This window comes from Pipra filicauda, unplaced genomic scaffold, assembly GCF_003945595.2.
Source record: "Pipra filicauda isolate LSUMZ 115617 unplaced genomic scaffold, ASM394559v2 scaffold105_size2325265_pilon, whole genome shotgun sequence".
Lineage (NCBI taxonomy): Eukaryota > Metazoa > Chordata > Aves > Passeriformes > Pipridae > Pipra > Pipra filicauda.
In genome coordinates, this window is record NW_024103496.1 from 146,693 (window position 1) to 170,924 (window position 24,232).

The following is a 24,232-nucleotide window of genomic DNA, read 5'->3' on the forward strand; positions in this document are numbered from 1 at the left end:
TAAGGATAGATGTAATATTCCTTTCAAGATCAGTTATGGTTGATGGAAAGACCTTGAGACTCAATGAAAAGTAACTTTTATAGGCACCTTTTCTGAAGAAAAAAGGAAGAGAATTCTAGGAAGCTTTTGAGAAATATAGAGTAACAGAATTAGTTATCAGGCATAACTAGGATCTTAGAATAGATTTTTGTTATAACTTCTAATGTAAAAACAGTTATGGATGAGAATATACTTTGTGATAGAAAACACTTTGGCAGTTTTGGACTGGTTTTAGATAATGTGATTATTAGATGATGTTTTATCTTGTAATGAGTGTGTCTTGTAGATTTATGAAGAAGTAATCTAAATATGAGTGAATCTATAACATGTTGTACTTTTTGTTGAACGCTAAAAGTTTTAGACATACTGAATGGACTATTAAAACAATAGGAATTTTCTCTGTAAAGATTTCTGTTCATTTAGAATATTGTATTTTAAACCTGTTTGTCCAGAGATCTCCATATATTTTGCAGCTATTAAGGTGACTTTGAAATACAACTAGGTAAATATCCCATTTCACTGAAGTTTCAAAACCTGTTGTCTTATTTTACCCAGATTTGCTGGCATTTACAGTAGACAAGAACCTCATAAAACAAAGATTTCTGGAAAATATTTACTCATGTTTCCTCAAACTGAAAAGTCATTTATGTTTTTGAGGGGGAGATGAGGAGGAAGAAGAGTAGGGTCACAAATTATGTATTGTCCCTGTTTTGGTAATATGCTTTGTTAGTGGCTAACAATGGTCTTATTTGATTAGCAGTTTCAAATTCATTTATTTGAGCATGTTAATGTTTAATATATTTAAATGTTCTTTCAGTGGTATAGCTTTTGGAAACAACCTCTCTTGCATTCCAAACATAGTAAGTGCAAAGTTTCTTTTGAAGTAATATTTTAAATACATCTAATGGAAATAAAAGTTACATTGTCAGATCTTGGTTGTGTGGATTTCAAATCCACTAGAAATAACGAACATACTCTCTTTTCCCATGTGGGATTTCAGATACCTAATAAGTAACCTGATTTTTTTTTGGTGATGCTTTGCACCATTTATTTAGCATTTTAAATTATGTATTTTGCTGTATGTATATTTAATAATTATTTATATAAACTAAAAATTTTTTATGTTACACATATGCGTATGTAGAATACGAAATTCATCTATCGTACTGATAGCTCTTTTTAAACCTCACTGTTGTGTTTAGGTGGCTGAAGTTAGGGCTAGTCCTTTAATGAAACAGCACATTATTAGTGCTGGATCTACATATTATGCTTGGAAGAAGGTTTTAATAAGCATGGGCACACAAATATTTTACTAACAAATTGGTCAGCACAGACTTAAGTTGTAGTGGACTGTTGTGTTGTGACATGTCAACTACATAGCACTGAAAGAAGATTTGTGGGTTTTCCAAAGCAACTGTGGTTTTGGCTGGGTAACTGTAGCTGGCTTAAGAAACACTACCACTGCCAGGCCAACTTCACCACTGAAAGTACGCTCTCTGATTTTTTCCTAAGCACTGTTTTACAAAATAAGCTGAGCACAGTACAGATTGGTACCTGGCAGTGATTTTACAAATGCCAGTGAATTGGCTTGTAATCAGCTTGTACTGGGAGCATTGTTGTTCGTTCACAGATAAGAGTCACTGTGCTGAATCAGACTGTGAAGTCCATCTAGCTCAGCACTCTGGCTCACCAGTTTTGCCTCCTGGTGTCCCTCTTGAAGTCAGAGAGTAGGAAACTGAGTTTGTACATCCTAGCCTCAGTGTCCGTACTATAATCTCTGTTTTCTCAGAGGAAGTCTTACAGATTTCTCGCTTCAACTGAGAACATCCAAGGTCTCGGGCAACTCCAAATGGATGTCTCTTATGAAAATACAGAAGTGGGACTTCTGACAGTATGCATTATAACACAAATCAATATTTGGAGCTGTGCCCCAAAACATTTCTTTCCTGGATGTTCACCATGCAGCCAACTTGAGCTCTCGCTGAACCATCCAGGTACTTTCATGCAGTTCTTAAAACAGATTGAGCTTTTGGTAGGGCAGTGTTGCTGGTATTTTTCTGGAAGATAGGTTGTATTCAGTTATCTGGTGCCTTCTTGCACTCATTTGTTGCTAGAATGTATAGATGAACGGTGCACCTCAGCTCCTAGTAAGTGACCTTTCAACCTTGCCGTTGGTACTAAATAGCTCTTGGTTTCTCTGTTTCCACAACTAATGCTCAGGTGAATTCTAGTGACCTTTCTGCCCCTGGTACTGCCAAGACTCCTTTAACACAGAAATTAAAGTTGTGTGCTTTGTTATATATATAAAGTTATATACTTTGCTAAACAGACCAAATGCCTTTTTTACAAGGCCATGCATGGCATTGGTGGGTCCTATTTGCTTGCCCTGTGCATGGAATGTTTCTGTCTGGAAGTAGCTTCTGTGGTAGCTGAGAGGAGAAGATGAGAATAAGCAGGAGAGAATGGGGAGGTGGTGAGAGAATACAGATTTCAGCCTTCACAAGTCCTCATACGCCTGGGTGTGCGAATTATATTTTGAGATCAAGGCATGCAGTTTTAAAGCTTTGGTCAAGAGGTGTTTTACAATAAAAAATGATGTTAAGAAAACACTCCTTCAAGTAATGAAAACTAAATCTCAAAATAGCTGGATGCAGCATGCATCTTCCCATCATGCAGTATTTTAAGAGAATGTAAACTACGTGGAAAATAGCTGATTTGTGAAAATATTTTTTAAAAAATAATCAACTACTAGGAATAAAAAGTGAACTTTAAAAGAGGCTGCAAGTACAATTGTGAGAGACAACTTTTTCCATGAGATGGAATCATTATTTTTTTATGTATATGACACAAATTCTTCCTTTTAGCAGTGAAGTATAAGATACCTTCATAATTTTCTTTGCATTCTGTCCATCCTGTTCTACCGTTAGGACTAATATTGAAAATTCTTCTTACTTCTGTCTAAATTTTTATGTGCTATAAGATCGTGGTGTTTTGTGCTCTGCAGTCTATTGGTTTGCTTTATTTGAAATGAAATATGTATGCCTTTGAGGTTCACATAAGTTGTTTTTATTTAAACTGGATTTCTTCAGTTTTCTGTTAACTATGAAAAATATTATCATTATTATTTGAGAGAAAATGGTATTAGCTAAACTAATTTCTTTTTTATTGAAGGAGATTTTACGAGGATGGAGCAATTGTTCTCGGTGAAGAAGCAAATATGCTTGCTGGTATGCTGTTGGGACTCAATGCAATTGATTTCAGGTATTATATTTGCATGCTTCATAACTAAATGCTCAGAGAAAGTATTTATAAAACAATGTATTATGGAAAGCATTCTTAGATTCCCTTGGTAGTTTGCAAGACAAAACTTAGGTTATGGGGAAGAAGGGAGAAGGGGAGAGAGAGATATCTTAAATGGCTCTTCTAGGTAAGAAAAAAGTTATGCTGTCTTTTATATAACTGCGTGGTTACATGGTTGTTCTTTCAGGTATCAAAACCCTAGAAGCAATCAGAAGTATAACTGCAGAAGATATTTCAAACCTATTAAATGAAGCTTACAGGCAATTGAATCTTTTAAAGTTATTTTTAAACTGTAAGGAAAACTGTGTGATTAAGTGCTTGGTTATGCCTTGGTACTCAAGGACAGCATTATAACCCCATATGTAGAAGGTAATCTTTGACTTTAGCACTTTTAGATTTTAAAAGCTTAACCTACAAATGACCATTTACTATCAATTTTTGTTATAATTAACTGCAGCTGAACAGCTTACATTAATTTACCTTTGCAATCTCTATCCAGACTTTCGTGGGCTTTTCTATATGATTAATTCTGTGTTTTGGGGTAACAAAGATGCAAGCACACCCTAGATAATAAAAATATATATGTTTATGGTATAATGTACATATATATACTATAAACCCCCTCAGTAACATATAAAAATATAGTGCCTATAAAAAGACCAAACCTGGCTGGTGCAAGACCCTGTTAATATGCCTGGTTGGGCCCACTTAGCCTAAGGCAGAGCCAGTGGCAAAGCATTTCATAACAGAGCGTAGGGAAAAGGCAAGTGATATAATGTTATTCTCCATTCTTTTGTCTGTACACTGTTAATAGTTACCCTGCAGCAGCATTAATGCTTGTCACAAACCAGTTTAGGAGATAAACTGGCAGAAAACAGCACATAGCCTCAGTGGGTGCACTGAGTGATTAACTGTTGCCAAAAGGCCTTTGGAGATTTACTCCTGCTTATGTACCCTTATGCCAGTTTTGAGGCTTGTTAGACCCTTCTTAAATTGTTAAAGAGTAAAAAAACATACCCAGTAAGAAGACAGGATAGTTCTTTTGTTGTTAGTAGTTTGGTTCACAGAAGCATCTTGTTAGTGGCAGAGATGAGGGGAGCGTAAGGCTTAGAGAAGAAAAGGAACAAAAAGCATTGAGTAATGTTTTCCTTTTCCAGTGCCACTGAACGTTTAGTTCAGCTGCCTGTGGAACTGCAATGGGATGCCAAAAGGGGAAAAAAAAAAGTAACCTAAAAATTCAGGTCCTGATGGCTGCTGAACTGGTTCATAATGGAGTCAGACAAATCCCAGTAGTAAGGGAATGTAGTTGGGGTTTAGGAAAAAAAAAAGATAAAATGGGGAAGGAGAGATTGAAACCACAGGATAGCTTCTTTTCCCAGCATTTTGTCATTATATTGGCTTAACTGCATCCTCAGCACATGTTCTGGAGGAACAAAAGTGTGCTGGAGATGATAAGGGTGCTAGTCTTGTGTTCAGCAAATTCAAATCTTACCAGATTTTATTAGTTTAATCTTTACATTATGTGAAATTAAACTGCTTTTGTATTATCCCTATACTTGAAAGGACTATAGCTATACAGGAATAACATTGCAAGATTAGGTCTGCAGTATGTAAATCCTCCCATAAATAATCATCAGTTGTCTGTATTTGTCTCACTTAAGCCTCAGTGATACATGGTAGGGTATGAGTGCTTTGTTGTATGACTGCATTTGTTCTTCCTTTGTCCTCTGATTTCTAATATAAGCATATTTATAGGTATCTGTTAATAGTATTCAGAGTAACGATTGGCTCTTTTTGGAGACATTTAAGCTTTGGTCGATGCAGTTTTTAAGAGTCTAGGAATTTTCTGGTCAAAATGGGAGCATAGTACTACAGGAGTGTTTGTATTGCCTCACATATCACATGGTCACAGAATTACAGAAGGTTGGAAGGGACCACAGTAGGTCATCTGGTCCAACCTCCCTATTCAAGCAGGGTCATGACAAAGCACATTGAACAGGATTGTGTCCAGACTGTTCTTGAATATCTCCTGTGAGGGAGACTCCACTACCTCTCTGGACAATCTGTTCCAGTGCTCAGTCACCTGCACAGTAACGTTCTTCCTCATTTTCAGGTGAAACTTCCTGTGCATCAGTTTCTGCCTGTTGTCTGATGTCCTATTGCTTGGCACTACTGAGAGGAACCTTCATAGTATTGTGATTTGAAGAGCTGAGAAGCCATAGCCATTCTTTCAATGTTATATTTGAGATTTTTTTTGTCAGTTCAAGCAGTCTCTGCTACATGTTGACTAGCTTATCTATGTGAAACTGTAAAAAAGACTTTGGGGTGGAGATGGGGGAACTTGGATGAGAACATAATCTAATTTTTTTCTCCTCACAGCAATGTGGAATTAGGTTTCTACTTAAAGTAATTGTGATTTTGCAGGGGTGCTTTTCTTATTTTCTTTGGTTTTCATTTCTTTGGGAAAAAAATATCCCTTTAGATGTACTTCCCAAATACCACTTAAGTGATTGCGTTGTCAAAAATGGCACTTTGCAATTCATTTAGCAAAAGCTATGTCTTATTAGAATCTGTTTATTGATAACAGAGATAGGAGGATGATGAATACGAGCCTTGTGGAAGCATGATTAATTTTGTCACTTCTGTGTTAATTAGACATGGTTGAAATACAATAATTTGTATCCAGTACAAAAAAAGAATACAGTGTAAATGAGGGCTTTATAAAGTTACAGCCATTTAAGAACATTTTCTAAAAGTTAGTTTCACTTATGTTCCTCATCTTCCCGCAGCCCAGCACCTGCGTCTGAAAGGAGAAAGACTCTGAAATATTTTTGAGAACAGATTTTTTGACTTAATGGGATGGTTGCATAAGCGCTCTGCAAACACTGTAAATTAAGTCAAATGCTGCAGATTCCAAGTTCATCCATAGTTCTTCTGTTGCTTTGGTTAACTTCCCTGTTATTCCCTTACCATCTATCTGTATTTTTCAGAATAAATACAAATATTTAAAAACTATGGTTTATAGTACTTGCCCTGATCTGTTCCCTGATTATGTGTATTTCCTGGACTCACTTAATATTAAACAATCTAGCTCACCTGAGTAAGATTTCAGTGTTAAATGCTCTAAGCTTTTCTTATTACCAAAAAATTAAGAAAAATCAAATTTCACATTGGTAAGATTCAGCTGTCACTGTTGTATAATTTTCTTGTTATAAACTTATTGTTTCTCTTTTTTATCAGTTTTTGTCTGAAGGGTGAGGGACTGGATGGCAGCTTTCCTGCTGTCATAGATTATACACCGTACTTGAAGTTCACCCAAAGGTACTTTTTAGCTTTACTCTGCTTTTTTTTATTTTATTTCGTTGGCAAAAATGTGCTTTATGCTGGGCGTCTTACTTTTTATTTCACATTCAGAATAATATTCATCTCTAAATACAGATCTATACCTTTATCTTTAAGACTGGAGGAGTTGTTACATGACTCATCAACGTGAGTCATGTTAACTTTGTTTCCTTAGCTTAGAATCAGAGTTCAGCAGGAAGCAAATGCTTTATCTCCTTTGATGATCACCAGACCAAGTTGTCCTTTCTCTTGGGCCTTTTCTGTGTAGCCATAAACTAAAAAGTAGTTATTTTGTGTATTAAAATTATATATGCCCTGCTAAATGTAAGATATGACATGAGTAGTATGAGCTGTTAGCACATAATAGAGAGTCATGAGCAGTTGCATATATAATCTGACTTTCTGGCTACATTTTCCTCCTCTGACCAACCTAATGATTAATAATAAAAAGAATTCTGACTATCTAATAAATCTGGTAACAATCTGACATAACCAAAAAACATGGAAATAAATAAAATGTGTTCTATTATTAAGTTTGCCAAAATGAAGGAAGGAGTTGATAGTTAGTAGTAGTCTTGGGAATGTACAACTGAACATGAAACATCCCAGTTATTTTCCCAAAGCTCTTACTAGCTTACATGTTAGTGACAAATTGCATGGTTCAGTTAAAGCAGAATTTGTATCACAGCAGGATCATGAGGTTGGAGAAAACACTACTTAAAAAACCTGAGTAAATGCTGGTAATGTAGTGGGAAGCATAGTTGTAAGGGAAGATTTTAAATGGGTGTGGAGATAAATCAGAATTCTAGTCTTTGAGACAGAGGTCTGCATTCTCTGCCACACATTGATTCTGGATGATGTGAAGATATTTAAACAATGAGTCTGCTTACTATGTTGGGAGATATGTTCTCTGCAGTAACAGACACATGATCTTTGCTATAACCATAAAGATATATTCTCATTTGAATTTATCATGATTTACCATAATGACAACCACTTTTTTGATTTCCTGCTTTTTTTTTTTTAGAAAAAAAAAATTATTTTCAGATCCTCCTGTTTGTTCTGAATTTGTGAAGAAAAGATTAAGTCACCACTTCCTTAGATAGCATATTGTAATGCATTTGTCCTTTGTATTCAGGAGAGTAGCCCACATATGGTTGTCTAACTTGACTAAGTTCACAAGCAAATTTTTGCTACGCAAATAAAAGCTTGAAATATGAGTTGTGTTTAGTGATCTATCCTATCCCAACATTTTGATTCTTTTTGGTTTACAGAGCTTTAGATATTTTTAAGAAATGTGATGCTTTAATTTCAATCAGAATTTGCCTTTTTACAAGCATGCCTTTTGACATGGCTCATAAATGTGGTCCTTCAGTTCTGACAGCATCAGCAGTGATGAAGAAGAGCTAAGAACGCTGGGCAGTAGTGGCAGTGAAGGCAGTACTCCAGAGAACATTGGCCCTCCTTTCATCACGGACGAAAACAGTTGGTACAACAAATGCAAAAGGGTAGAACAGAAGTACCGGCTTGCGTTGGAACAGAAGGTAAAAGATTAGTTTCGTGGGGGAGCTGTGAAGCCAAAGCTCATCACCAGCCAACTGGTGACATATCCAGTTAAATAAAGTCAGGAAAATATATTAAATATTGTTTAGCTTCAGGTAGGTGGTTTTAGATTTTATGACCCTCAGAGTATCTAAGCATCTCTGCTCAGTGATTTGAGGGAAAAGAGGTTTGGGGAGATGTGGAAGAGAATAATAATAATAATTCAGAGATCAGATTTCACAATCTAATGTAGAAACTTTGTCTCCTTTTTCCAGTCTTGGAGTTACATCCAATGTATTTCTGACACTGTTAGGTTGTGAGCTTGAAGTGAACATGATTGTCCACATGATTTTTCTCTTCCTTAGATGCTACAGAATTTTACTGATGTAGGTAGTCTGTCAGTAGAAGGCTTTTATGATGACAGTGGTGTTAAACTTAAGTCTTAGAGTAAATAGAAATGATCAGCAAAGTAATCTGTCTAGTAGGAAAAGTAAAATTGCCTTCTCAGTGATACTATGATGGGTTTTTAGAAAATATATGGTTTTAAGACTTGCTTGAAGGTAGAATGGGAAAGGAAAAAAAAAAAGTGTGTTTGTATTTGATTTTGATTTTGATGGCATATCGAATGTTACTATAGAAACCAAAGGTAAGTCTTCCATCTACACCCAAGGCACTTTAAGTTAAAGGTGAAGTGAAATAGATGTCCAAACCTTTTAGTAGTTTAGCATTTTTAAAAGAATAGTGCTTGTCAGTTTTTTATAATGGCATATTACATCTACAGTAATTACAGTGCATATTAGCTAGTGAGAGAGAGAAGAGGGAAGACTGTTCATAGACACTTAAGAAGTAGAGCACAGAAGAAGACAGAAAGGATCAGGAAAAATGAAAAGAAAGAAAATAGAAAGACAAATTCTCTTTTAAAATAACTTCTATTACTATTTTCATTACTTTCTTTCTGTAATGTAAGAATTTGATTTTTGTAAAACTCTGAGCACAGTAAACCATATGAAAGGCTGGAACTACAGAAGGATGCTTGGAGGTGTAATTATTTCCCAGAATACAGAATCAAAACTGGTTTACTTTAATGCATTTGAAAGAACCTAGCTAAAGTTTTTCTTAGTAACTATGAAAAAGTCAGACTTGCTTGTGGGATAATAAGTGAGAAGTATTTTTTAAAAAGACACATACAATTATTTCTTTTCTATTTTGGGTCCCTTAGACTTCTTGGTTTTGAAAAATGGCCTGAATTGTTGGCATCCAGGTTGCTGGTACAGTCTTTCTAGCTAGTGTAGTATCATTTTCCATATGGAAAGAACTTATGTTTCTGGGGGTCTCTCTGGTACAGAGAGCATTTTTCCTGCTTCTGCAAACCAAAATGTGCCGATCAAAAGGAATGTCTTCAAATACATGAACAAAATGAAAACCTTGCCCTCCCCATCCCAACAGTCCTTGAACCACCGAAAGGTGTTCAAGACAGTATTTGATCCTTGTATCCAGACGTAACATAGGATCAGTTTGAACTCACACACTTCCCCATCATGAGGAAAGTGTCATCAGCTCTGGAGAAGCATCGAAGAGAACAAAATAAGTGGGTGTTTATTTTTTGTGGTACATCTAAGTGGTTTATTTCCAAGGATACCCCATCATACATTATGACATACCTGGTGCCCAAATCCACTAGCCAGAATCACTAGGAAGCTTTATATTTGCATAAGCACAAAGGTCTTCAGTGGCTATAACAGTGAATGGTGGTTTTGGTTTATCCATGAGTCTAAGATCCAGAAACATTCCCATTCCATTGAAGTTATTTGCCAATCTGATACTCAAATTTTTGAGCATTATTATTATTTTAGTGAGTCACATTATTCCTTGTAACATTCTCTTAATGGACTGCCAACTTCTCTAGTTGTCTAATGTAAGGGTGAATTTAAATCAGTTTCAGGATAAATCTTTGAAAATTTTGGTGCATTTAAAACAACTTTTAAAATGATAGCTACTATGACAGCTGTTGACACTTTCCTAATTGTCCTCCTTTAGAATGCCTACTTGAAATTGCAGCAGCAAAATAACTTTTTTATTCCCACAGACAGAAAAAATTCCATTATTTAATTTTCATTTGGGATGTGCCTGCCAAGTTTTTATATAATTCTCTTCAACTATACAACATCTGTTCTATTATAAATTGAACAAATGACCATTAAGAGGTTAGATGGACTATGGAATGGAGCTCCTTTCCTGGTGTTTCTCTCCCCTTTTTGGGACTTTTTTCATGGCAATAAGTTGAACCAACAACTGAGTTGCACACAGTGCAGTAGGTACCAGTTAATTAGAGGCAGTGTTTTTATTCAAACAAAGTGGCTTTCTGACAATCTGTGCGTTGGAAAACTGGATGTTTGTGACAAGAAGACCAAGTTGAAAATATCTTTAGTAGCTGATGTAGTGGGTCTGATGGATCCTTCTTTTGCTCTACTATCATTCACTTTGCCCAAACAATTATAAATTCCATTTGTGCCTCCCAAAGAAGTTTTTGTACTGCAGTCATTAACAGCAAAGGTGAATGATGTTTACCAGGGCCACCATATGACACTAAGGTAAAGGTCTCTGTCCTTTAAATCATTTAAATGGTAGGATAGGGTCAGGTACTATTTTAGCAAGGTAAATCCTAGCATTGATTTATTGGATCAACAGCACTGTGCTGGTTTAGACCAAGAATCTTTGGTTGTCCGACTATCCTGTCTTGGGTACTTGGCCGAAATAGATGTGGAGGAAAGAATAAACACAAAGCACATGTATGTGCACCACTTTTCCTCTTATACATTCTTGGCCAATGTATATCAGCTGAGGAACTTCCTGAAGCTGGTAAGGTTTGTCTGTGCAGTAACCTATGATGGATCTCTGTTCCAAATACTTGTCAAATATCACCTTCATCCCATGCAAATTTTTAGCATCTGAACAATTTTTTTTGCAAAGCATTCTGTGAATCTGCCATCTGTTGTGTGAAAAAACACCTCCTTTTCTGTCTTTTGAATCTGGCTTCTATAGGCTTGATTTCGTGGTACCTACCTCTTGGTTTGTTTTTTTTAATTAGGAAGAATCACTTCCTCTCTGCCCTCTCTAGCCCACTCTGGAAATATGATGAGTTTGTCTTTTCCAAGTTGTCTCTTGTCCAGATCAATGAGTCATACCTTACACATTTGTTACTTATGTGAAAGTTATCCCTTCCCTATTTTGGAATGGTTTAAACTGTTCACTTTTGTGTAGTACACTCCTAAATTCTTTGTGTACTGTTTATACTGGAGTTTTATGTGCTTTTACTGGTGGGATGGTGCATCTCTGTGCCATTATAGATAAGAGTATTTACTGCTCATAGTATTCTATTTCTGACACTGATGCTTCATGTCTAAAATGTTTTTGTAAAATGATTTGATTTTTTTTTCCAAGAGGCCAGAAATTTGTGTATGTCCCAACACATCATTTAGTACTTTCAAGTACTTTGTCTTAGAGCTCCAAGGAATACCTTAGCAGTCAAGATGACAGTAACATTTGATGAGGCAGAACTAGGCATACTGAAAAGCTCTCAAGATTCCTTGGAACTTGTACTGAAACTAAAAAATTCCTATCAAATATAAATATATCCAGTGGATAGATCTGTGTGTAATTATAGAATCACAGAATACTTGTGGTCAGATGGCACCTCTGGAGATTGTCTAGTCCAATTCTCTTGCTCAGAAAAAGGTAGACCAGAGCAGGTTGCTTAAGGCCTTATTCAGTCAGACCGTGAATATCTCAAGGATGCAGACTCCTCAGCCTGTCTGGACAACCCATTCCAGTGTTCATTTCAGACCAAGAAAAAAAGAAGAGGAAAAAAAAAGTTTTCCTATATTTAAATAGTTTCCTGTATTCCTACATTTCAGTTTCCTGTATTACAGTTTTTGCCCATTGCCTCTTTTCACTGGCTACCACTGAGAAGAGTCTATTTCTCCCCTTAAATAGTGATGATAAATTGTGGCAAATAATGAATTTCCCATTAAATACTGATGCACGTTGATATGATTAATTTTTCTTATCCTCTTCCCTTCTCCTCAGCCCTGACCTGCTCCTTCTTTCTCCTCTCATATGAGAGATACTCCAAACCCTTAACAGTCTTTGTGGTGATGAATTACATTAGCAGCATCTTGATACCAGCTAATGTGAAGCCTCTTTTCTTATTCAACAGGATTTGAGAACAGACACACCCATTCCATGTCTATGAAAACTGCCCTTTTTTTTAATACTTATTTTTAATTGCAGGCACCTATGAGAGAGTTGCGCAGTTTTCCACAGGTTTCAAGGAATATGCACAATTTTATGTAGTGTAGACGTAGTGTATCTAGTTTTAACTGAGAATTTATAAGAAATTATTCACATCTGACATGCTGAAACTGGGCTTGAAGAAGGAAATGGCATAGCTGCTTAGTATTGTAAGCAGATGTGTAACGTCCTTTGTGACCAGCATGCCATCACAGCTGCCATTAAATACTCACATAGTGGATTTTTTTAGGTGACTAAGTAGTGTGATTAGGATTGTCCCATTTATTTATAGTATCAGCTGGAAAAACAATGGCGTACGTGCACATTCCAGCTGTACATGTCCAATGTTACTAAAAGAAGTGACCTTCACTGGTTTTCTTACCTTATGCTTTACTGTAGATTAATATTTATTTCAATAACCTCCTTTGTCTTTTCAGTGTGTGATGAGGTACTGCAGTTTTCAAAGACACTTTAAAATAAGGTGTATTCTATTCATAATAATTCTGGATCCCTTTCATTAACTGTATAGATCCATGTAGTTTCTGCTCTTGTGCTTCTTGTGCGATATCTAGCATCCTGCATCTGTTAAGTTGTAGAATTCTGGTCTTTTTCTTGTGTTAGTGACTGTTCTATGTTGCTTTTGAAAAATGAATTAGTGTTTCATGCTGGTGACACTCCTGTCTCGTTTTTTCATATACCTCTGCAAAAGTATGTGATTTTTTTTTTTGTTGCCTATTAAGAAATATCAAACTAATCTTAAGTCAATTTACCAGTCTGTTTAAAAATAATTAATAAACCCTACGACAAAACCAAAGTAAAACCATATATATCATAAACCAGAAAATGTGAACATACATAAGGAAGTTTTTTTTGATAGCTCTTTAAAGTTTTCTAACAACTTACATTTCCAGGGTTATCTTGAAGAATTGGTACGACTCAGAGAAAACCAACTATCTGAATCTGTCTCACAGAATAAACTGCTGTTACAAAGAATTGAAGATATGGATCTAGCCCATAAAATGGAGAAGGAGCAGCTGGAATATATCATTGTGGAGCTGCAAGACCAGTTGTAAGTTAGTATAATGAAGAAACATTGTTAGAGCAGTATTATTTAAATTATTTAGCTTATTAACTATACAATAAAAGGGCTTCTGGTCCTGTGGAAATGAGACAAACTTCTTAAAGAAATTGATGTATTTTAGCTTTTTATTTTTTTTTAACCGAAAAGTTTTTTATTTGAAAAGGCTCCCTGAAAACTTCAGTGATATAAGACAGAATAATTCTGTCTTATTAAATATTTAATTAATTAAATATTTAATTTTTTTTTTAGATCTGAAATAGCTTACAGTAAACTTGCTTAAATTTTTAACATGTTTTTTTGAACCGTTCTTTATATTTTATTACTTCCAGCTTTAAGGCTACCCCTAAAAAATATTGAAAGCAGCTTCCTTTTGAACACTATTTTTTAAATGTTAGGCAAGAGGGGATAAAATAAAAATACTTATTTTCATTGTTTAGATTCTAATTTATTTGTGTGTGGCTCAGACACAGTAGAAGTTCATCTGGCAGTCCTAAAAATATTCAAACTGGTAAAACAGTTTGCTAGTCACCTTTTCTTTAATGCAAGGCAAAATGCTAAAACAACAGTAGAAGGCCTGTTTTTAATAGCATTTGTGGCTACTAATATAATAAATATTTGAATGTCTTATGATTCTTACACAATTTCTCCTCTCAGCTCTGCCTGTTGGCTGTTAGGGAGGTACTCTGCTTTTGCAGAGAGACTCCCACACTGGATGAAGCTCTGAGCAACCTGGTCTAGTGGAAGGTGTCCGTTCCCATGGCAGGGAGCTTCGAGCAGGATGACCTTTAAGGTCCCTTCCAACCCAGAGCATTCCATGATTCTGCGTTTGAAGACCCAGATAGACGGGTCTCACTGTCTGGTGATAAGTTGCCATGAGACTGCTATGGTGTGCACCTGCAGCAATTGAATGTTCTGTTCATAAGAAATACAAGATAAGTTATTTTACCTTATATCTGGAGTAATTTTTAAGTGTCTGAGCCCTAAAGTAACATGGTAGTCATCTGTGATTTTTGAAACGGTCCAGGATAAAGAGAATATAAAGACACACCATCCAGAAGGGTCTTTTCTATGCAGTAAAAAGTATTTAGCTTGTAAACAAAGATGATTTTTTTTCTTCTGCTCTTTCTTGTGATAGATCATTTTATTGGCAGTGCTTGAAATGCATTTTATGAAAATCTAAAGGAATACAGAATTTGCATTTTATTTATGCCAATTTCAGAGTTGAAGAAGAAAAAAGATGTTTTTCCAAGTTTCTTTCCCCCCCCCCCGATTGCCTATAAGTTTTTGAGAGATACCTGTTCTTAAGTTGTTTTCTGAACTTACTGATATGCCTTATGATTCATGTTATGCTGCTTTGGCATCCTTGGTTATTTGGGGGAGGTGTGAGCTCATTTAAACCAACTCTGGCACTGGAAATTTTGAATGTTCATACCTGCTGTTAATTTTTAGCTGAGATATATGCAATCAGACTGTTCTAAAGATCTCAGTCTTTAGAGTTTGATTTTGTTTGCTGGCTTTCTTATGTAAAGGCTCAAACTGTGGAATAGTTTCTATTGTATCTTGACAGTGTGTTTTTGTATAGCTGTTTATGAGACTCTGCAGTCAGGAGTCTGAACTACACTAGGTATTTGGAGAGGTATAATTTTGCATTTTTATTGCTGTTAATGTAGTGTACCTGTCAGATGAGGGAAGGGAAAGTATTCCTAGCAGGTTTCTAATGGTCAACACCATAATTAACGTATTTTAATCATATTTGTAATTAGTAATTTTCCTTTTTGGTTTTTGTTTTGGTTTGGTTTGTTTGTTTGTTTTTTATTCTGACCAAGGGTGATGTGGCAGCAGAATGTGTTGTATCACTAATGTATCTGTAATGAGGCATGAGTTTCAGCCAGTTGCTTTTTATGGTCCAGCCATTTTAGAATGATGTTAATGTAATTCCACATCTTAGTGTTTTGCTCTCCTACCATTAGTAGCATTTTGAAGCAGTGAATGTATGCTGTAATCTGTTTGAATTCTTTATAAGCAGGTAAGAGCAAGTTTGGGACTGTAATTCTGCCCAAGGCATACTGCATTACTGTTTGTAAAACACTTTGAGATCTGATTTAGGATCATTTGCTGTATAATTGAAACTATTATAAATAAACATTCTATATTTTCTTTTTAATGATGCTTTTCTATTCCACTGGCTGTTGTTTCTGAGGTAACAAGTTCTATAGCTTCAGACTTCTGTTGCATAAGAATTTGTCAATGTTTCCAAAAGGCTATTTCGCAGGCATGCAAGTTAAAATGTTTTACGTATATTCCCAATGGGTTTGGGCAGAATCTGAGTCTCTCTCTATTTCTGCCTCACCCAGAAAAAAAAAAAAGTGTGAGGTAAGGAATAGAGATCTGACTCTTTTGACAATATAGGTTATTATTGTTGCTGACTTGGAAACCAGATAAGACAGAATCAACAGACAAACACCAGATAAACAAGGCCTTCTGGTTAAAAATTTCCTCCAGAGACATTTTTCCACATGCATGTTTAATAAGGCAGTTTACTGTAAAGCGTGAAATAAATATGAGGATAGGAAATTGGAGAAACTTGGAAGTTAATTTTCTTTTACAGCTGCTATGCTTAGTGTTCTACAGTTTTCTGTATTCTTAACTTTGTCTCACACACTTGAGTATCCAACCTACAATGAAGACCACAATTTTCAGTTTAGTTAAGAGCTATTTTACAGAGCTCATGAATACCTATATCTGGAAAATAGAGAAGCTAAAAATTTATCAGACTAATTATTCACAAAAGAGTAACTTTTTTTTTGTCTTTCAGCTTAATTGGATTTCTTAGTAATATGCCCATCCATCTGTGGATTGGAGCTCTCTCTTTGTAAATCAAGTTAGAAAAGTGAATCTGCAATGGACAACCTGATCATCAGTACAACACATTTAAACTAATGCAGAGCTGATCAATGAGGAGGTTCAGGCTGGACATTAGGAAACATTTCTGTACTGGGAGGGAGGTTAAACACTGGAACAGGCTTCCTAGAGAGGCGAACGATGCCCCCAGCCTGTCAATGTTCAAGAGGCCTTTGGACTATGCTATTAATAATATGCTTTAACTTTTAATCAGCCTTGAAGTGATCAGAGAGTTGGGCTAGATCATCATTTTAAGTCTTTTCCTACAGGAACTGTACTGTTCTATTCTCAGAACAGCTTGGTCTTTTACCACCCTTTCAGCATCTGCAGATGAAGTGATTGCCTAGTGACAGGTGTGAGTTATAGTAATGATGAGGCACTTACGGCCTTCATCTGCTTTCTTTAGAAGGCATCACTGGGATGTGTTTTTGTCTAGGACTTATTGTAGCTGAACATTATAGAACAGTGCTTTTGGCTCCACTCTTCTTTAAAAACAGTGTATTTTTACAGTGAGAGTGAGGCAGTTCTTAAGGCCTTGAAGTGCTTAAAATTAATAGCTCACAGGAGGACAGCCAAGAGAAGCCTGTGACCCATAGCATGTCTAGCTGAAGAAAAAATTCTGTAACATTCAAAATGTGATGGGAAAAGGATCCCAAATAATCAAGGAATTGTATTCTGGAATATTCAAACTCACAGAGGCAGACGTTCCTTCCTCCTCTATGATCCTGCAAAGAAATGTTGAATGTCTCTTGAAACAGAGAGACATTTGATTGCACACCCCATCAGTAAAAAAATTCGAAGCACCCCCACAATGTAGGTATATTTATTTATGAATTATATAAATGTACTACTTCGCTAATACATTATTTAAATTTTTAAACATACACAAAAATAGAAATTTAAAAGTATGAGATAAAGATTAAATAAAAACAATTTTGTATTTTTAAAAATTTATTAACAGTACAAAAAGTATTTTCTTCCCATACCCCAAAGGGTTGTCTTTCGCACCTCACTTTGGAGGCCACTGCATTGAAGGACTAGTTAGCTCAGTCAAAGATGTGACTGGGCAAAATCTGGGACCATTTGCCCACAACATCCTTGTATTAAAACTCTTGAGCTCATCTTAAAGAGGCTTTTTTCCCCCTTTGGTTGATTCTTAGTCTTACTTTTGACTAACACACTACCTGTGTTAAGACAAACTCTGCTGATATTTGTTACTTTAAAGTTCAGATTCTGCATCTGAAATTGATATTCATATATGTTAACTATTGATGATTACAAGAGAGATTCCATCAATTTCCAGAATAATGACTCATCTCCTGCATGGTGACTCACTGATGTTATAAAAGCTGATCACTTTAGCATAGACTATCTTTTTAAAAAAAGTGACAGGAAAAGGGAAGGCATTGTATACAAAATGAGAAAACCATCAACTTAAAATGCTTTAATATTTTTTTCCTGCTGGGATATTTGTTAAAATATATCTTAAAAAATATATTTGTATGTTAAAATAGTGATTTGCATAATGTTTATCAACGTAGGTTTCCTCCTAGATGATTTCTTAGGGTTTGTTTTCAGGCTGGTGTGCCTGATGTAAGATAGTACAGCCCTTTGTACTAGCTGCTGTTTTTCCTTTTTTTTTTCTTTTAATTTATCACATGTATGGAAAATCCATTTCTTAGATTCTGTGATTATGCTACATTTTATATCACTCTGTTTTTTAACTCCCTTTGCTGTTTCTTCCTATATCCCTATCTTGTTCTGGGGTTTCGTGGAGGGGCACATGGAGGGAAGAAAAATCAGGAAAACTGTTCTAAGTTTGGAATTCTGTCACTGGTTATGGCACAGATACGCATCAAATTTAATTGTAGGGGTGCTCATGTCGTATATTGAACTAAGCCTTTAAGGAAAACTAAGAATTTTTTTAATGTGTTAGCAAATCTTAAAGATAGGTTTATTTAGTTTGTCTTGGTGTTACTTCAGAATTAGTCTTTTCAAGGTCCAAACTGTGCTTGTAATCCATTCTTAATACCTTAAAATAGCTTAATATTTTAATATTAATAATTCTTAATAGTTTAATATCCAGCAATACTGCAGTTTCTATCTGGATAACGTAGATGTCTTTGTGGAGGCAGGAAATGACAGTGTACTTGCAATCCTGAGAGACTGGTCTTTTTCGGTAACACTTTAATTACAATAAGTGTTCTGTGTATGCTTTGACCCCTGAGAAGTACACAGCCTGACACTTACACTGTGCTCTTTTCCAGGCATTGACTGTTTGAGTACTCTGTCCTCACGCCTCTTTTCCCCTTTGTTAACACTGCAGGGAGCTCAGGGTAATGGCATCTTGCCTTTCAGAAAGGTCCATCAGCTGATTCTCAGCAGCACCTGGATGGAGCACAATAGTTCTGTGAGACATATGAAATGCAGAGTAAATTCATACGTTTGAGTTCAGGCAAAATGACCTTTTCAGTTTCAGACAGACTATGTCCTCCCAGATCTGTTATGGAGTACATAAAGGAAGATTTACTATATTCTTTGTAGCAAAGATTATTTCAATGATTGGTCATGCCCCATTTCATTAAAAAAACCTGCTTATGAAAATTCCATCTGTGCTTTTCCTTCCTTTGTCAGGGTTCTATTTGTAGATGCTCTAGAGCTTGTAGAGTGCTGCCACAACTACTCTCTCTGAGAGCAGGCAGGGGAGGTTCACAGATGAAGGTGCAAAGCTGTAGAGGATGTAGGCAATAGCTCTGCTGTCAGGGACAAAGCAGAGGAAGGCTTGTTCAAGGAAATGGAAGCAGAAGGGTCTGAGTGAAGGCTTTGAAATTTAACCTATTTTGTGTCTCCTTGTGAGTAAAACTTAAATGTCAGTTGCCTGGCTTTGTAATCCTAGCTCAAAAACTAAATCATCTGCAGAAATGGGAAAGCTGGATCGATTTTTTAGCACTCTTACCTTCATTTCACATGGTCCTCTTTTAAGACTTACTTTTTTTTTTAAGCAACTGAATTCCTCAACTGCTTAAGTACAGTAAATCCAATTTGTTGTAGCTACTTTATTTTCTCACTGAAAGGAAGTTGGAGATTAAATTTTAATCTTTGATCTTCTTGGCAAATTTCTTTCCTAGAATATGAAAACTGAGAATGCTAATCCTTCTTTCCTTTTAAAGCTTTCATGGATCCTGCTATCAAAGGCTAATTCACATGAGCCATGCTCTTATTTGTAATGCTTCCTGTCTGTCCTCTGTCTCCCTCAAGTTGGCAGCAGCAGTTCGAAATCCTTAGTATTTCAGTCTGTTTTCAGGTCCTTCTTTTTTCAGTCTGTATTTTTTTTTTCACAGCATAGAAAAAATACTACATATTCTGACAGATGTTAAAACTTTTGTTTAGGCAGTGTTTGGGATTTTGGTTTTGTGTAATTTTTTTCTTTTGAAGTTTGCTGCAATATTGTAATCCTGTTCTGTTTTACAAAGGTGTAGTACACAGAAAGATGGGAAGTTCTGTTTTCAGTGAGGTGGAAATCCAAGAAGACATGGGTGTTTCCTTTTTGCTTAAAAATATAACTAGGAAAGTTCAGCTGGGCGTAGTACATGGACTGACAGACTCCTGCAATTCAGAGTGGAGCGTACAGGGCAAGGCACAGAACGCTGCAGAATTAAACAAATTTGCAATCAAGCCTCCAACATGACAAAGGATATGCTATTCTTAGAACCCACATAGGTTTACTGCGCAGCAGGAAGCCAAAAGTTTCTGGGTTGATAGCAGCCTGAAGGAAAGGACTTACTCTGCAAGATGCAGCAGATAAGGGAGGGTTTAATTTTTAGTATTTTAGTATCTCTTTCAGAACTTTTGAAAGGGAGGTTTAACGTGTCTATATTAAAATAAAACTTAAAATGTTAAAAAAGCTTAAAGCTGTTGAAGCTGTTGGTGTCTTCAAGGATAAGATGTGTTGGTATATTTATATCAAAATGTTGTCTGACTCCAAAGGGAAAAATACTCATTTTTGTGAGGAGTCTCTCTTCTGCCCCTCTCCACCCCCAGCCCCCTTGATGAGTTAGAGACCCACAGGAACTTTTCTTTCATCATTTTGCGTGCTTAACAACATTAGCAGGGCAATGTGTCCCCTTCTATGAGTCTCTACTGTGTAATACTAAAATCTTCTTTTACAGTGGCATCCTTTCTTTTTTCTCCATAGCTACACTTCTGTGGATAAAGGCATTGCATTGAAGTAGCAAGCAAGAAGGCTTTAAATAAGTTACTTGGACATTAGCACTTCACACATTCAAAATTCCAGAATATTTATCCAATGTAGAATGATAAGGTTGGGAGCAGGGGAAAACAAGGCCTTTCAAAATAATAATAATGACAAATATTGAATCTCTGAGGCCCTCAATGCAATGCAGTTGCAAACGATGTGCATTCCCAGTAGGAAAGTGTATTGTGTGGATTATGGAGTTTCTTCCTCTGTTAATATACCTGAACTTACATGAATTTACCTGAACTGTGGCAGAAAAGAATACTTGCTTTGGCATAGTAATACAACAAACATTGATGTCTTCCTCTTTTAATTCCACAAAGAGAATTATGTCTGGAACAGGTGAAGGTTTTGATTTCATAAAAGGGTTTAAATAACTTGATATTGCAAAGGGAGGGGATAGAAAACATCCTCTGAAATATACGGTAAGTCCATCATGGTGCATAATCGTTAACTGCTGGAGTATGATCATAGAGACTGAATTTAATCTCTTTGTGCTTTACTCATTTATATAAATAAACTTGCATTACCATTTGCTTCTGAGAGTCATAGGGTTTTGTGCTTCGTTTCTTAACACTCAAACTCATTTACTGTAGATTTGCTTCAATATTCCAGAAGATTTTGATGAGAAAAACAAGCATTTCATAGTGCTTATACATAAAGGAGATAAGTTGAACAAGGGTTATTTTTACATTCTTCTAATATTCTAATATTCTTCTTAATGCAAGTTACATGAAGTTCAGTACCAAACTAAATGGACTTTAAATGACAAATAGTAAAAATATAATCAGTTTTTGAAGGGGTGGAAGAACAGTGCCAAGTTAAAATGGTGAGGAGAGTGTAGTTCTGTATTTGCAGGCATAATTCTTTGTCATTAATGTATTGAAGGAGTCTCTCTGAGATTATCCAGATGAAAGAAACTGATATTTAAATTATCCTAAATTTCAGTTTTATTTTACTAGATTTATTTGTTTGAATAAATCATATTAGGAATTAACTTTCATCCAGTCAAAAAAAAATATAGCAAATCCATTTGATACTTTCAAAACAAAATTAAAGTTACTCTAAAATACAAATAGTTTGACCAAAGTAAAGGTGAGTTACAGTTCAGTGTATGTGCACATGCAGTGGCAGAAATGTTTAAGTTTTTAAAAAATTATGGATATTTGTAAATTTAGGTTACAATTTGTCTTTCTAGTTTTAAGGCTAAAACTTTGTGTCTTGTGTTTTTTCAATATTATACTAAAATAAAACACAGTCTGAAGGAGTTTTGGAAAGGCTTAGAATAGAAAAAGTGAAATGTCTGAAGTTATAACCAGGCAAATACAATGTAGTGTGTTACCTGGTTATTGAGCAGGAGCTGCCTTCCTGTTTGGATAGCAAGTGGTTGAGATATAGACTGGTGCCTTTTCTGTTTGTCATTGAGATGTTCTTATGCAATCATGTAACATCATAATTTTTCAGAATGTCCTTATCCAAATTATACCTCAAATTATTGTCTGTATTCTGAAACAAAGACTCCACTGTAATTAGGCTAGAACTAAAGAGTCAAGATGCTGGTATTTCTACCAATATAAACTTATACAAGTTATCTAAAGGTCAAAAAGATTGAAGGCTGTATAAAATTGATAACTAATTTTTATTACTGGAGGATATATTTCAAGATCTCTGAGACAATAAAGGAGGACTAAAAAATGCTGAAGAATCTTTGAGGGTTTCTATTCACAACTTGTGCCACAGCTGTGACACACTAAGATCTGTTGGTCAGTTAGAAAGAGTAAGAAAACGTGTTGCGGTAGGACATTCCTGGTTTTTTTCACTGCAGCAGCTGCCTTTAAAAAGTCTGCTGGGATCTAACTGCTCTGGCATCTAATTTGGGGAATGCTGTGTCTGTGCACAAGGCACAAACCTGAGAGAGGTGATATGTTGCAGCATCAAAATCTACTGGTAAGTAACCCGTTTTCATACCTGCTGATCTAATTTCTCAAAGTCCAATGATACACCAGTCCAGACAGCTCACTGTCGTGCTACAGTACTGACAGTTTGGGAGTTCCCTTTTATTTTAGAGTTGCTCTTACAGATTTTGATTATATTCATGTATGCTATCAATTTGAGTTTGCATTCCATATTTCCTGTCCTAAATAAAGGTTTTTAAAGTTTGTTCTTTCTTATTCAAATGTTTTTATTTTTTTTTAAGCTTTTATTTTTACTTTTACTTTTCACTACTCAGGAAGTTCTTGAACTGGAGCACTCATCTGATATAATTCCCTTTCTTAGGGAATTAGTCTGTTTGGTTTATTTCCTGTCTTCATCTGCTGGTAGGAGGGCAAATTGCCAACTGGACTGGCATTTTCTGGATTTGGAGAAATTAAACTTGCAGGTAAGAAATTACTGGTTTTTCATAGGCATAATTGGAAACAGAACTGACTTTTGGTTTATTAAACAAACAGAAAAATCTGTGTAAATGGGTCTTGTGGAACAGGCTTCCAATGGTGTGAATCTGGATTTGACCCAGGGGAAGTTAGAAATCCAGTCTAGCTGAAATGAGACCAGAAATTCTATGTGGTTACCCAGATAAGGCTTTTCTATATTAGCTTGGACTAAACTCGAGATTAAATTTTATTTACTTATTTATTTTTTAATTCCCAGGTAATATAGTTACAGTATAGTGACTGACCAAAGATAATCAACATTTTATGCCATACAGGTTGTCTTTTGTCCCCATCCCTCACTGAAATGTAAGTCAGGTCACACTTTCAAAATGCAGAAATCTTAGATGTGTTAATTCAAAGGAGTAATTTCTTAATCTTTTGAGAGGCTACGTGCCTCTCAGAACAATGCTAGTGCAAAGAGAACTGTTTGTGGGGTTACCTTGGGAATTAAATTAAAAAAACAAACAAAAAACCAAACCAAAACAACAACAACAGCAAGAAACCACAAAAACTCAAACAAAAAAACCCACAAAAGCGTCTTCAAAAAACTTTTTAAAATAGATAATTTTGATGATCCATTTTCAGAGTGATTCCTTACTTGATTGTACCGAACTGAAAAGGCAGCAGGGATGGAAATGAGCAGTAATTTGTTGGTAGCATTTTATGTGTGTACCTTACAAAAATATAACCTGCACATGTTTAAGAAATAATTTCAAAATAATAAATCCTTACGTAAACAGCTCAAAATAATAGAAGTTGAGGAAATCTGCAAGTAAATATTGTGGAGAGTACCTGACAAAGAAAGGGTCAGTGAACACTAGAGGAGAAGGATGTTTATTGGAAGACCTCACTAATCTCACATTTCCCATCTTCTTAAATAGATTGTTAAATAACTGAAAGTCAAAAACATGCAGAGACTTTTTTGGGAATAGCTGTGTAAACCTGATGAATGCTCTGGCTGCTTCTGTTATTCTTGAATAAAAGTAGTAAATTTACAGGCCTGGAGGGAGCATATGTATCTGCAGACACTTAGTTCCAACTTGGGAGTAT

General features: G+C 35.6%; 1 protein-coding gene across 1 annotated transcript in view; it reads left to right on the forward strand.

Moving 5' to 3' along the window:
- Window positions 1-24,232, forward strand: part of RUNDC3B (RUN domain containing 3B) — a 51,469-nt gene that overhangs the window by 16,517 nt on the left and 10,720 nt on the right. The window contains exons 5-8 of the mRNA XM_027727666.2: window positions 3,211-3,300; window positions 6,580-6,660; window positions 8,057-8,225; window positions 13,425-13,582. Of these exons, the coding sequence (XP_027583467.1) occupies window positions 3,211-3,300; window positions 6,580-6,660; window positions 8,057-8,225; window positions 13,425-13,582 (498 nt within the window). The remainder of the gene's footprint in view (window positions 1-3,210; window positions 3,301-6,579; window positions 6,661-8,056; window positions 8,226-13,424; window positions 13,583-24,232) is intronic.